At 44.9% G+C, this 15,714-nt stretch overlaps 1 protein-coding gene across 1 annotated transcript in view; it reads right to left on the bottom strand.

The window, feature by feature from the left end:
- Window positions 1-6,425: 6,425 nt before the first annotated feature.
- gpr156 (G protein-coupled receptor 156) overlaps window positions 6,426-15,714 on the bottom strand; it is a gene marked incomplete at both ends in the record, with an annotated part of 114,424 nt that continues 105,135 nt past the window's right edge. Inside the window, 4 exon segments of the mRNA XM_084314420.1 lie at window positions 6,426-6,453; window positions 6,949-7,132; window positions 7,274-8,171; window positions 8,630-8,639. Of these exon segments, the coding sequence (XP_084170546.1) occupies window positions 6,426-6,453; window positions 6,949-7,132; window positions 7,274-8,171; window positions 8,630-8,639 (1,120 nt within the window).

The raw sequence follows: 15,714 nt of genomic DNA, 5'->3' as shown, positions 1-15,714 counted from the left end.
TGTCAGGTCCGACATGACCACACACATAACCATCCAGTCGTCATCCCTCTCCTTATTTTGTGGTGATTCCTCCACCGTCAGTTCCCTGTGGTCTAGATCTATGGATTGTTCACGTTGAGAATCTTCATGATTCAACCCTTGCTCTTTAATTGACGCTTCCGTCTTGACCGCTTTCTCACACTGCATAAACAGTGTCTCAGGAGGCAGAGCGGTCGTCTGGCAATCGGAGGGTTCCTGGTTCGATTCCAGCTTGTCCCAGGTAGTGTGTCGAAATGTCCCTGAGCAAGACACATAACCTTTAACTGCTCCAGTTTTGCAGGTTGGCCCCCTGCATGGCTGCCTCCACTGTCTGTGGTGTTTAAGCTCTGCCTTCGTCTTGAAGGTCTTCCCACACTGGCCACAGCAGTAAGGTTTCTCTCCTGTGTGTACCACGTGGTGTCGTTTAAGGTGACGCTTCGTCTTGAAGCTCTTTCCACACTGGTCACAGCAGTAAGGTTTCTCTCCTGTGTGTACCATGTGGTGACTTTTAAGATCCCCCTTCGTCCTGAAGGTCTTTCCACACTGGGCACAACAGTAAGGTTTCTCTCCTGTGTGTACCAAGTGGTGACTTCTAAGCTCTCCCTTTGTCTTGAAGGTCTTCTTACACTGGGCACAACAGTAAGGTTTCTCTCCTGTGTGTACCACGTGGTGACGTTTAAGGTGAGCCTTCGTCTTGAAGCTCCTTCCACACTGGTCACAGCAGTAAGGTTTCTCTTCTGTGTGTACCACGTGGTGTCGTTCAAGATCTGCCTTTCTCTTGAAGCTAATGTCACACTGGTCACAGCAGTAAGGTCTCTCTCCTGTGTGTACCATGTGGTGACTTTTAAGATTCCCCTTCGTTTTGAAGGTCTTTTCACACTGGTCACAGCAGTAAGGTTTCTCTCCTGTGTGTACCATGTGGTGACGTTTAAGGTGAGCCTTCCTCTTGAAGCTCCTTCCACACTGGTCACAGCAGTAAGGTTTCTCTCCTGTGCCAATTACTGCCTGCTGTACAGCCGGCAGCTCTGGGTATTGTGATTTGCTTGGATCTGTGAATTCCTCACTTCCCGCAAACGTTTCAGGGGACTCTGGGTGTTCCTCCCGTTCTCCTAGGTAGTCCAGACCCAGGTCGGGTATGGACACTCCCAATCCCTCATCCGAGGGTGATTCCTCCTCTATGATGTGGGAATGATTGTGAGACATCGTGTTAGCACTGGTTTGTTAGCCGATGGTGAGCTAGTTAGCTTCCGTCTGGCTAGGGCCAGCTCATGGGTGTTAGCACTGGCTTGTTAGCCGATGTCGTGCTAGTTAGCTTGTAGTCCTGTGAACGGCCGTTTTGGCTTCTCCTCACATACAGTAGCTTTGGGTAGTTGGCTCTCCAGTTCGCCTTTCTGTGAACGGTCGTTTTGACTTCGCTTCACATACAGTCTCTCCTCCTTGCATACAGTATCTTTGGGCTAGGGAGCCATCCAGTTCGCCTTTCTGTGAACGGTCGTTTTGACTTCGCTTCACATACAGTCTCTCCTCCTTACAAACAGTATCTTTGGGCTAGGGAGCCATCCAGTTCGCCTTTCTGTGAACGGTCGTTTTGACTTCGCTTTACATACAGTCTCTCCTCCTTACAAACAGTATCTTTGGGCTAGGGAGCCATCCAGTTCGCCTTTCTGTGAACGGTCGTTTTGACTTCGCTTCACATACAGTCTCTCCTCCTTACAAACAGTATCTTTGGGCTAGGGAGCCATCCAGTTCGCCTTTCTGTGAACGGTCGTTTTGACTTCGCTTCACATACAGTCTCTCCTCCTTACAAACAGTATCTTTGGGCTAGGGAGCCATCCCGTTCGCCTTTCTGTGAACGGTCGTTTTGACTTCGCTTCACATACAGTCTCTCCTCCTTACAAACAGTATCTTTGGGCTAGGGAGTCATCCAGTTCGCCTTTCTGTGAACGGTCGTTTTGACTTCGCTTCACATACAGTCTCTCCTCCTTACAAACAGTATCTTTGGGCTAGGGAGCCATCCAGTTCGCCTTTCTGTGAACGGTCGTTTTGACTTCGCTTCACATACAGTCTCTCCTCCTTACAAACAGTATCTTTGGGCTAGGGAGCCATCCAGTTCGCCTTTCTGTGAACGGTCGTTTTGACTTCGCTTCACATACAGTCTCTCCTCCTTACAAACAGTATCTTTGGGCTAGGGAGCCATCCAGTTCGCCTTTCTGTGAACGGTCGTTTTGACTTCGCTTCACATACAGTCTCTCCTCCTTACAAACAGTATCTTTGGGCTAGGGAGCCATCCAGTTCGCCTTTCTGTGAACGGTCGTTTTGACTTCGCTTCACATACAGTCTCTCCTCCTTACAAACAGTATCTTTGGGCTAGGGAGCCATCCAGTTCGCCTTTCTGTGAACGGTCGTTTTGACTTCGCTTCACATACAGTCTCTCCTCCTTACAAACAGTATCTTTGGGCTAGGGAGCCATCCAGTTCGCCTTTCTGTGAACGGTCGTTTTGACTTCGCTTCACATACAGTCTCTCCTCCTTACAAACAGTATCTTTGGGCTAGGGAGCCATCCAGTTCGCCTTTCTGTGAACGGTCGTTTTGACTTCGCTTCACATACAGTCTCTCCTCCTTACAAACAGTATCTTTGGGCTAGGGAGCCATCCAGTTTGCCTTTCTGTGAACGGTCGTTTTGACTTCGCTTCACATACAGTCTCTCCTCCTTACAAACAGTATCTTTGGGCTAGGGAGCCATCCAGTTCACCTTTCTGTGAACGGTCGTTTTGACTTCGCTTCACATACAGTCTCTCCTCCTTACAAACAGTATCTTTGGGCTAGGGAGCCATCCAGTTCGCCTTTCTGTGAACGGTCGTTTTGACTTCGCTTCACATACCGTCTCCCCTCCTTGCATACAGTATCTTTGGGTAGTTGGCTCTCGTCTGGCTAGGGCCAGCTCATGGGTGTTAGCACTGGCTTGTTAGCCGATGGTGAGCTAGTTAGCTTCCGTCTGGCTAGGGCCAGCTCATGGGTGTTAGTACTGGTTTGTTAGCCGATGGTGAGCTAGTTAGCTTCCGTCTGGCTAGGGCCAGCTCATGGGTGTTAGTACTGGCTTGTTAGCCGATGGTGAGCTAGTTAGCTTCCGTCTGGCTAGGGCCAGCTCATGGGTGTTGGCACTGGCTTGTTGGCTGATGGCGAGCTAGTTAGCTTCCGTCTGGCTAGGGCCAGTTCACTTCCCGTCCGTCTGGTCAGTGAACATTCAGTGAACTTGCGGCTAGTTGGCTCTCGTCTTGGGTAGGGCCAGTTCACTTCCTGTGGGCAAAGCACGAAATTATGCTGCACTTGTAACTCCCCCCAGAGCTCTATAAACATTATATTACCCTTTAGTTGTGAGTAAATGTTGCTTTAATCACAAAGATAGAGCTTTCTATTCATTTGTGATATCCCCAAGTAGAGCCTTCCACTCAAGTCGCCAGTAGAGCTTTCTACTTACATTTTTGCCAAATCTGTAATTTAATTTTACTCCAGAGGCTTTTGACAGTAGTCCTGTCTTCTTCGGCCGTTTAGCACCTATTTTGGTTAGTATAAATGCACATCGCCAGGGACGCCATGTTAAGTACGAGTCGTAAACCGAGGTCAGATTGATTATCCCATAACTCATTGGTCCGCATCCCAGCTTCAAGCAGCGTCCTGCGAAGTTTGGGACGTCTAGGACTCAATTGTGTCTATAAACTTCAGGGCTTAAACTCAGCCGACCTCGGCTCACACACAGGCACCCCCCCGTCCCCTCCAGTCATACAGTTGATTGATTAGAGTTGCAGGGTATATTTACTTTATTCTATTTTGCTTTAATCTACTCGGTTGGCCGTATTACTGCGAAGTGGTTGACATGCAGAACCAAACGAGTCTACAAAATGTTGTTGTTACTACTGACCGACAAGAGACAGCGAATGCACCGTTCCGACCCCCGTCAGTCATCGACCTTAGGTCGAGTGATTGAAGTTGCGGAATCTTTTATTTTATTTGCACTGGGAAGGACTCTCTTTGTTCAGATGAGGTCCATTTCCCTTATCCGTTACACGTATTACCACTGTATGGCATTACTTGATAATATCAGTTATACAGAACCCACCTTTAGTCCTTAATGCATAATCCTATTTCTCCTTCTACTCCGTCTGGGGAAAGCCACACTCATGAGGTTTTTTACATCACAAATCAGAACGCAAAGGGTGAAGTTACAATGCAAAACACATTTCAATGCTTACCCGGCCGTCTGGTCAGAAGAAAGGATACAGAGGATATATTTATAAAGAGGTATTTTTAATTTAGAAAAGGCAAGTTACAAAAAGAGACTGAATTAGAAAATTTCCACTTCAGTTAAAATAAGCATAAAACAGAACATCTCATCAGGCACGGCTTGTGCCCCGTGTCTGGCAGCAGCATCTTCATCTCTCAAAAAAGTCTTGTAAAATCTGCCTGTGATCTGGCCAGTTGGCCTTTATAAAGGGCCCCAGATCTCTTCTGCTTATTGGTCAAAATACAGCGCTGTCACCGTGATGTCATTTCACCAGCCAGTCAGTGCACGGTACGTGGGGACTGGCTCTCCTCCCTTTCTACTCCACTATTTTACTCTCTCCTATGAGTAAAAGCTCCTAGCGCCACCCTGGAGTATTTCACCCTCTCTATTCTTCCAGGTTGTCCTGATTGCTGATTGACGCCTGCTGTGTGTTTGACTCTCTTTATTATGGCCTTGTGTTTATTCTCTCATTTGTCAGTTCTTCATCTAACGTTACCGTGAGTAGCTGTCTACAGAGAGTCATGTCGCTCCAGGCCTGGAGGATGCGGCTGCCGTGTTTTTGATTATTGTTTAATTATTATATAGTTTGTTTTTCTTTTGTATAATACCAGTATTGCTCTTGATGTTTAAAAAATAAAAGGAAACACTGTTTTTGGTGAGAAGAGAAACTACCGTCTCCGCACCTTTCTTCTGTACTGCATTTGGGTTTAACACACCTACCTGAGTCGTAACATAAAGGGATCTCTGCGTGTGTGTCTGTGACACGCACATCTCAAGAACTGTTCATCTGATCGACTTCACACAGTGGGTGTACTAACGCTGAGTACCCAGGGGAGTGACACATGTGGTGCCATTTGGCCAATCGGAGACACTGTAGCAGCATCATACCTTTAAATAGCCATAATGCTCCTGTCCGGCTTTCACATATCTCGAGAACGGCCCATACAATCGGCTTGGACAGTGTGTTGTCAAAGTAATTGCAGTGTTGAATGTGAAGTTGATTGTATGCACGGTTCTCGACAACGCTGCACGCAGCACTTCCGGGATCCAACCGATCGGCCCGTTATGCACAGGTATGCATTATGCACAGGTATGCGTTATGCACAGGTATGCGTTATGCACAGGTATGCGTTATGCACAGGTATGCGTTATGCACAGGTATGCATTATGCACAGGTATGCGTTATGCACAATATGCGCTATGCATAGGTATGCATTCCGAGCGGCCACGCTCTCTGACCACTAGTAAATTCAATAAAAAAAAGTTGATGCTCAATTGCACTCACTGTCATTATAAAAGTGTTCAACTGAAACCCTGAACTCTGAGCTCTATAAAAATCTGTGAGATTGAGGCACTCTAGCGCAGCACAATAACACAATATTATCAATGGGATCATGTCATTCAACACCATGAATCATGGTACACAATTCTGTTGTCTAAGATAAGAAAATATTAACTATTATACATTCTCACGTAATGTAATCTGAAATATATGAAATATTCTTGAGTTTTGGTTTGATATCACACGTTCCGCTATCGGGCAGTTTCATAAGATCAGCTGGATTGTTTAACATGTGCTTTTTGCAAACATATGTACACATATTGTGTTATACTGTGACATTAACCCTGTATATGTTTTGGAATGTTTTATTTAATATCTTGGACAAAAATGTCCTGATCACGTACAGTGCACTACTGCACTTCCTTAAAAGAACACGCCAACATATATACCAATATGGGAAATGTGCTTACCATCTTCTCCCCCCAGACAAGAAGTTAGATACCAATTTCCTCTCTGTGCGTTCAGTAGAAAGCTATCCGGCTGCAAGGGAGCCTAGCTTAGCACAAATGAATGGAAGCAAATACGGACCAGTAGCCTAGCTTAAAACTCTGGGAGAGGTGTTTTTGGCCAGCAGCTAGGCTTGTTGTCCGTATCAGCTTCCATTCATTTATGCTAAGCTAGGCTAGCTTGTAGCCGGAAAGCGTTCTAGGACATACAGAGAGGAAATTGGCATCTATCTTCTCGTCTGACTCTGGAGAAGACAGTAAACACATTTCTCATAATGTTAACGTGCCTCTTATGAGCATGAATACAACCGACCCTCAGGCTCACAACTGACGTAGGCTACAGGGTGTCCTGGTGGCTGTATAGGCTATGAGGCACACAAACCATGCACTGGAAATGTTGTGGGTTTAAATCCAGCTTACAACTTTAGTTTCATGTCATCTCGTCTTATTACACCCCCACTCCACTAGGTCATCTAATGAAGCACAAAGGCCATGAAAAAAAGAATCCTTAAAAAATAAAAATAATAATAACAACAGCCTTGGTTCATGCGAGGGGCAGGTTTGAAGACTTCCTAAAATGTCTTGATCATATAAAATGTACTCAAGAAATGATACGATCAAAATCATAAATGTTTCACCTTTAAGCTTAAAAAACAAACAAAAGGGAGACACCTTTCTTTCACACAAAGGTAGGTTTGAGATCCTCCTTGAAGACCACCGGCCGGGAGGAGCGGTAGAGGCTGGGAGCAGCCGGGTAGTAGCCTCCTCCTCCTCCTCCTCCTCCTCCTCCTCCGTCTCCTCCTCCTCCTCCTCCTCCTCCTCCTCCTCCTCCTCCTCCTCCTCCTCCTCCTCCTCCGTACTCGCTGTCCGAGGAGTCCGAGGAGGAGTCCGAGGACAGGTAGGAGGCGCGCTGCGCACAGGAGTCGCAGTAGGGCCGGTGGTAGTAGCAGTAGTCCGTGGAGCTGCTGGAGTCTGAGTCCCAGAAACCACACGAATCTCTAGGGTGTCTGCGGCCGCTGCCCCCCTCGGCCCCTGGCTCTGTCTCTGCAGGACCCGCGTGCCCCGAATAAGGAGTGGCTGAACATCTGTGAGGCCTCGAACCACACCGCCGGCATCTCGTCGTCGATCCCCGCCTCTCCACCTCCTCCTCCTCTTCCTCCTCCTCTTCCTCCTCCTCTATGTCACTGTTGCCAGGGTGGAGAGGAGCCTCGGGCTGAGGCGGTGATGTTTTAGAGGAGTGTTTGGCTCCAGGGTCGTCCCCCCTCTTGCCCCGGCCGGGGGGTTCTGAGCCTGGGTAGAAGCAGGGCGGAACGCCACCTCTCTGAGGGTGGAAGGGGGGCCTGCGTTTCCTCATGGCATAGGGGGAGATGCTGGGGTAGCGGAAGACCATGGGGGGTTTGGGGGAGCGTGGCGAGCGCGGGGTGAGAGGAGAAAGAGGAGAAAGGGGAGAAAGAGGGGAGCGTTCAACGCTCAGCTCCTGCAGGATCTCCTGCAGCTGCTCGCTGCTAACGAACCCCGCCTGCCTGACACTCGCCACCGGTGGTGACAGTAAGTCGCCGTGACGACCCGAGGATCCCGTCTGCGCGGCGCTCAAGCCCCCCGCGAAGCGAGGCGATGTCAGATGGTTTGACGGAGAAACGGGCGCTGGCTCCCGCGCCGCCCTGGGCCCCAGCCTGGGTAAGACCCGCGGGGACACGGGTTCCCCGGCTCCTCTGGACTCCCCCGGCTGCCTCTCCACGCGGCCGGGACGGGAGGCCCCCCCACCCCGAGTCACACCGTCACCGGGAGGAGGAGAGGACGGAGGGAGAGGGGGGGGTGCAGAGACGGGAGCGAGGGGAGGATCGGGAGCAGTGGCGCTGGGCGAGGGGGGGAGAGGACAGGAGGACAGAAGGGGGACACCGTCTTCCTGCGGTGGGGGGGAGGCGGGGCGCTCAGACGGCAGCACCGTGGATTGGGTGGAGGAGGAGTTGAGGTTGGTGGTGGAGGAGTCCGTCTCACGGGACCGGCTGGCCGACACGAGGTGCAGGAGTTTGTCCTTGGCGTTGGTCACCTGCTCCTGGAGGCTGTCGATCACGGCGTTCTTCTGGAAAAGGACAAAACACGAGCTTGAGTATCGGAGGGCTAGAAGGAGAAGGAGAGGCCTTTGGGATTTTTTATTTGAAAAGTCTGTACCCTAATGGGATGAATTAGGAGTTCAATGTGAATGCATTTTTATCATCTTTATAGTTTTTGCTTTTATGTTTTGTATAGATGTTTTAACTGGCTGATGCATCAGGAATGTAACCGGGCTATTTTCCCTGTGGAGGTCATTTTACATGGGGATTTAAGCTCCATTGTTCTTTCTTTATCATGTGACCCTGATGAAGGCATGTTGCCAAAACGCCTTGGTTTTAATTGTATGAATAAGGAGCGCTATTTTTAGAACATCCATCGGCCTCCAAAGAGTTGCTGAATTGTTCTCCCTTGATAGTTATTTCCAGCTCATGCACCTTGTTGAAGGACGAAGTTGAGAGTGCGACAGATGTTTTGTTTCTCTTGTACCAGGCAGGAGCTAGAGAAATAGTGTTTAATGGGAAATCTACACTGACGCAAAACGTGCACGTTATTCCTTTAACCTTGGACAGGTAGGTCATGATTTATGAACACGTCTCTCTCCAAGCTAGGAAATGTTTTTTTTAAATACATCCACAAAGCTTTTAGAAATGTGTGGAATAAAAGTATTGCCCCCCCCCCCCCCCCCCCCCCCCAAATATAGATTCATTTAACATTTAACAAGCTTGCGGGTCCAAAATGTATGTTATTGTTTGCATGTTGCGTGTATGTATCCCCTCCCTACTTCCCATTTCCCCACGTGGAATGCACCTGATTGGATAAATGATGCTGGTGCTCTAATGCGACATGTAGTGGCTGAATGTTATTCATAGCACCTTTAAATGTTATAGGAATAACATATAGCTGCTGTCAAAGGTTAGCAACTGTGTTTATGGCCCTAAAACCAATGAAACCATTCAAAACAATCTGGTACTTAAAAATGGATTATGTCTTTAATATTGTGATATTATTCAGGGTACTCCAGTATTCTGTCTTTAATATTGTGATATTATTCAGGGTACTCCAGTATTCTGTCTTTAATATTGTGATATTATTCAGGGTACTCCAGTATTCTGCCTTTAATATTGTGATATTATTCAGGATAATTCAGTATTCTCTCTTTAATATTGTGATATTATTCAGGGTACTCCAGTATTCTGTCTTTAATATTGTGATATTATTCAGGATAATCCAGTATGCTGTGGTTAATATTGTGATATTATTCAGGATACACCATTCTGTTTTTAATATTGTGATATTATAATATTCATGCTGTGATGTGAATGCCGTCCATGTTAGTTTACCTTCAATGGAGAAGTGCATTAAATAATTTTAATGCAAAAAAAGTGTCCTCTGTTCTTTCATTTCAGCATGGTCTATCACAGAACACATTCCATTGTGGACAGAGTGTATGCTTGGTTTCATTCCAGCCTCGCCTAAACACCAGCTGATTATTTCACTAATTGGCTCACCTCTTCAACTAACTCACCTGGTGCAATGTATAGTTAAAATGAAAACTTGGCCCACGATGGAATGAGTTTGAGACCCCTGGTGTATCCCTTTCAAAAAAAAATTTACTTTTAATTTTTAGGGTTAGGGTTACTTTTAAAAGTAGGACTTTTTTTTACTTTTACTCAAGTGTGTTTTTAGCCAGATACTTTGACTTTTACTTGAGTCCGATTTTGAGATGGTACCCATACTTTCACTTAAATATAATTTCTGGGTACTTTTTACACTACATTCATCCCTACATCCCTACATTCATCCCTCCCCGCCTAGATCACACACACTTAGCGACAGTGGCTCAGGAGGTAGAGTGGTCGCCTGGCTCCTTCTGGCACCATGTCAAAGCAGGGCGTAAAAACTTTTTGCACACATGTCTGCGTAAATACAGTTTTGATGATCCTGATGACTGCTTCTTTAATGAACCTCCTGAACTGATTGAACACTACTGGCTAATGCTATTGACTTATTCTGAAGTAACGTGTCCTACGACTCAGTAGTATGAGTGACCTGCCTGTTTATCGCAGTGGTCTTGTCATCCTACACTGTTGCCGACATCGTCCCGGTGCAGGTTGTTGATTGGATATTGCAGATATAACAGGATAGCTCGCTGCAACAGATAAAAAGGCTATTTTAATAGTTTTAATAATAATTCGAGATGTTGTGAATTATAATATTCAAACTACAGTTTTCACTTTTGGCAGGGACAATTTGTGTTTTTGTGGCCCATCCCTAGCGTCCCTATATAAAACTACATAGATGTCCAAGTGTCCTTGAGTGAGACACTCTAGAGTTCTCCCGATGTGCAGGTTGGCACCTGCATGGTTTGAATGAATGTGTGAATGTGAGGCATAAGTTTGTATAAAAGCTATATAAATGCAGTCTGTTTACATAGTCCCCTACACACAGAGAGGTCAGGGTTGACTAAAGTGCAGCACACTGACCCTGGAGCAGTTTTGGGGCTCAGTGCCATGCTCAGGGGCACTTAGGCAGAGATAGTGGTCATGGTAGATGTCATATCATCCAGTTACCAGCTCACATTTTGCGGACCTCCCAAACTTTCAAACTTTTTAGATGAAGGAATGGGTACAATAGGAGACACGCCTCCAGTTTTTCAAAAGTTTTTGACACGCCTCAGCTTCTGAGCTGAAGGCGTGTTTTTGCGGACCTCCCAAACTTTCAAACTTTAGACTGTTTTCTTTATACGTTTTTCTTTTTCTTTCTTTCTACCACAAGACGCGGCCACTGATGGGTCCATGGGACTTGGATAAGTCCTGTGGACCCAACTCTGGCCACTGACCACATGAGCGAACGGGTACATACGCACACAATACACGGCCACTGATGGATCCGTGGGACTTGGTAAAGCACTATGGACCCAACTATGACCACTGATAAAAACGTAACTACTGTACACTAGCATTATAAGACCTAAACATTGCTACCTACCATACAAGTGCATTGGTTTAGTGCACTTCCGGTTGCCACTGAGCGGAAATGTTTGTGCGGACCTGTTCTCCCAAACTGGTAAGCAAATGACTGTTTTTACGTTATTTTCATTTTTACGTTACTATTATTATTATTATTATTATTTTTTTTTTTAACATTGATCTTAACTGATCACTATGACTTTATTGCTTTTATCGTTATATATGCCTATAATTGTGTACAGCACTTTGAGCTACATGACATGTATGAAAGGTGCTTTATAAATACTTACTTACTTACTTACTTACATCTAGAAAAATAACATACCCTTAAAAATAGAGGGACACCTGTTCACCCCCCCCCCCCCCCCTCCCCTCATAGTCAAGCATAAACTGAATGGTGAACTTTGAGACAAAATAACACTTTTTATTTCCCCTTTTCAGGCTATTTAAGTTGATTAATGATAGAAGGAGCTTTAGCTGCACGTTGGTGTAGTGGTTAACACTGTCGCCTCACAGCAAGAAGGTCCTGGGTTCGATTCCCACCTGGGGACCAGGTTGCGGGTTGCCAAGTACCCAGGTGGCAGATGGGGTATCTCCCGGGTCTTTCTGTGTGGAGTTTGCATGTTCTCCCCGTGCTCGCAAGGGTTTCCCCTCCAGAAAAAGAGATAAACCCAATGGAAAAACATGAAGAACAGATCGCTAACGCTGTTGCATCCCTGACAAAGATGGACAGGAGCACTTGGATTGGTCCCCGGGCGCGGCCCACACCGCAACCCATGCCTGCTCCTGGCTGCCCTTGGGGGGAAGGACGACGGGATGGGTCATCAACGACCCAAAAATAATGCATGTGTGTTCTCATGTGTCTCCCATCTCGCATGTGTGTGTTCGTAAAGACGTCTTCTTATTCTTCAAGTCCAGTTTCATTTAGACTTCAAATATTCCTTATCTCACAAGAAAAACATCCGCACCACAGGTAAACGTGATGATGTGTTTGTATATCGACCCCTCACAGTCATTTCCCAACCCCCAGGTTAAGAACCACTGCACTAGGCCACCCTGTTACTTTCAGTGTGGTTTAGGGTATAGAATAGATCAGATTAGATTAGATTAGATTCAAATGTATTGTCATTGTACAGTACAATTATAGTACAATGCAAAGGGGTGCAAGGTAACATTACATTACACCAGGCGTCAAGGTGTTTATTTTATTTAGAAATAACAAGCAATAAATAAAGTCAGATGCCAAACAACACATGATAAAAACAACAGATCATACAATAAACTGACACACCATCATTTACATTTAAAAGGATTAAAAATGTGTGACCATTTATGAAAAAAGTATAGTAACATAAGTATCAAAACATCTACAGCAAATAAATATTAAAATAAATATAGTGTTTACAGTAGATCCATTATGGTGCATGTCAAACCTGTAATGCCATAATATTTTAGTAAATGAGTAAACAGTCAATTGTTATTTTTTAGAAGTGGCATTTTGGGGTAATTTTGGATTGTGCTCACTGTCTCCACGTGGTCGTGTTCTGGGGAAAATAAGGCTTTTTTTTTTTATAAACCCTTCAGGTGTAGGCTACCATTTTACATGTGAGATTAGAATTTAGAGGAAACACCACTCATCACAGAAAGCCATGGAGTTCTAGAATATCAAGGGAGTGAAAAATGTCCACCTGGTTGACATCACATCAATTCTCTAGCAGTGGTACCAACCTTCTAGCAGTGGTACCAACCTTCTAGCAGTGGTACCAACCTTCTAGCAGTGGTACCAACCTCCTAGCAGTGGTACTGGTGATGTACCAGTGCTGAACCCTGTATAGACGTAGAAAAAGAAAAAGTTCCAGTCTGTCCAATTTGTTTCCTTATGGTCCACTTGCATGCAATACAACAGACTATATTTTTAGCTAACCGTCAACAGCTGTTCTCTTACAGAATGAGAAACTATTTGCTCTGGGAAGGACAATGTATATTAGCATGGTCACTATGTATAATGTATATTAGCATGGTCACTATGTATAATGTATATTAGCATGGTCACTATGTATAATGTATATTAGCATGGTCACTATGTATAATGTATATTAGCATGGTCACTATGTATAATGTATATTAGCATGGTCACTATGTATAATGTATATTAGCATGGTCACTATGTATAATGTATATTAGCATGGTCACTATGTATAATGTATATTAGCATGGTCACTATGTATAATGTATATTAGCATGGTCACTATGTATAATGTATATTAGCATGGTCACTATGTATAATGTATATTAGCATGGTCACTATGTATAATGTATATTAGCATGGTCACTATGTATAATGTATATTAGCATGGTCACTATGTATAATGTATATTAGCATGGTCACTATGTAGAATGTATATTAGCATGGTCACTTCACTATGTAAAATGTATATTAGCATGGTCACTATGTAGAATTAATTTGCATCCTCAATGTTTCAAAACAGTTTCCCATCTGTTTCACTCTGTAGGCCTGTGTACATCTAGTCCAACTATAAAGGTGTAACGTTTGGGTATTTTACTCTCTCCTATGAGTAAAAGCTCCTAGCGCCACCCTGGAGTATTTCACCCTCTCTATTCTTCCAGGTTGTCCTGATTGCTGATTGACGCCTGCTGTGTGTTTGACTCTCTTTATTATGGCCTTGTGTTTATTCTCTCATTTGTCAGTTCTTCATCTAACGTTACCGTGAGTAGCTGTCTACAGAGAGTCATGTCGCTCCAGGCCTGGAGGATGCGGCTGCCGTGTTTTTGATTATTGTTTAATTATTATATAGTTTGTTTTTCTTTTGTATAATACCAGTATTGCTCTTGATGTTTCAAAAATAAAAGGTGAGAAGAGAAACTACCGTCTCCGCACCTTTCTTCTGTACTGCATTTGGGTTTAACACACCTACCTGAGTCGTAACATAAAGGGATCTCTGCGTGTGTGTCTGTGACACGCACATCTCAAGAACTGTTCATCTGATCGACTTCACACAGTGGGTGTACTAACGCTGAGTACCCAGGGGAGTGACACATGTGGTGCCATTTGGCCAATCGGAGACACTGTAGCAGCATCATACCTTTAAATAGCCATAATGCTCCTGTCCGGCCTTCACATATCTCGAGAACGGCCCATACAATCGGCTTGGACAGTGTGTTGTCAAAGTAATTGCAGTGTTGAATGTGAAGTTGATTGTATGCACGGTTCTCGACAACGCTGCACGCAGCACTTCCGGGATCCAACCGATCGGCCCGTTATGCACAGGTATGCATTATGCACAGGTATGCGTTATGCACAGGTATGCGTTATGCACAGGTATGCGTTATGCACAGGTATGCATTATGCACAGGTATGCGTTATGCACAGGTATGCGTTATGCACAGGTATGCGTTATGCACAGGTATGCGTTATGCACAGGTATGCGTTATGCACAATATGCGCTATGCATAGGTATGCATTCCGAGCGGCCACGCTCTCTGACCACTAGTAAATTCAATAAAAAAAAGTTGATGCTCAATTGCACTCACTGTCATTATAAAAGTGTTCAACTGAAACCCTGAACTCTGAGCTCTATAAAAATCTGTGAGATTGAGGCACTCTAGCGCAGCACAATAACACAATATTATCAATGGGATCATGTCATTCAACACCATGAATCATGGTACACAATTCTGTTGTCTAAGATAAGAAAATATTAACTATTATACATTCTCACGTAATGTAATCTGAAATATATGAAATATTCTTGAGTTTTGGTTTGATATCACACGTTCCGCTATCGGGCAGTTTCATAAGATCAGCTGGATTGTTTAACATGTGCTTTTTGCAAACATATGTACACATATTGTGTTATACTGTGACATTAACCCTGTATATGTTTTGGAATGTTTTATTTAATATCTTGGACAAAAATGTCCTGATCACGTACAGTGCACTACTGCACTTCCTTAAAAGAACACGCCAACATATATACCAATATGGGAAATGTGCTTACCATCTTCTCCCCCCAGACAAGAAGTTAGATACCAATTTCCTCTCTGTGCGTTCAGTAGAAAGCTATCCGGCTGCAAGGGAGCCTAGCTTAGCACAAATGAATGGAAGCAAATACGGACCAGTAGCCTAGCTTAAAACTCTGGGAGAGGTGTTTTTGGCCAACAGCTAGGCTTGTTGTCCGTATCAGCTTCCATTCATTTATGCTAAGCTAGGCTAGCTTGTAGCCGGAAAGCGTTCTAGGACATACAGAGAGGAAATTGGCATCTATCTTCTCGTCTGACTCTGGAGAAGACAGTAAACACATTTCTCATAATGTTAACGTGCCTCTTATGAGCATGAATACAACCGACCCTCAGGCTCACAACTGACGTAGGCTACAGGGTGTCCTGGTGGCTGTATAGGCTATGAGGCACACAAACCATGCACTGGAAATGTTGTGGGTTTAAATCCAGCTTACAACTTTAGTTTCATGTCATCTCGTCTTATTACACCCCCACTCCACTAGGTCATCTAATGAAGCACAAAGGCCATGAAAAAAAGAATCCTTAAAAAATAAAAATAATAATAACAACAGCCTTGGTTCA

The sequence above is a fragment of the Notolepis coatsorum genome (genome assembly GCF_963971535.1).
Source record: "Notolepis coatsorum genome assembly, chromosome: 5".
NCBI classification, from domain to species: Eukaryota; Metazoa; Chordata; class Actinopteri; order Aulopiformes; family Paralepididae; genus Notolepis; species Notolepis coatsorum.
Note: the sequence above shows the minus strand (reverse complement) of the source record. Positions and strands in the feature narration are given on the sequence as shown.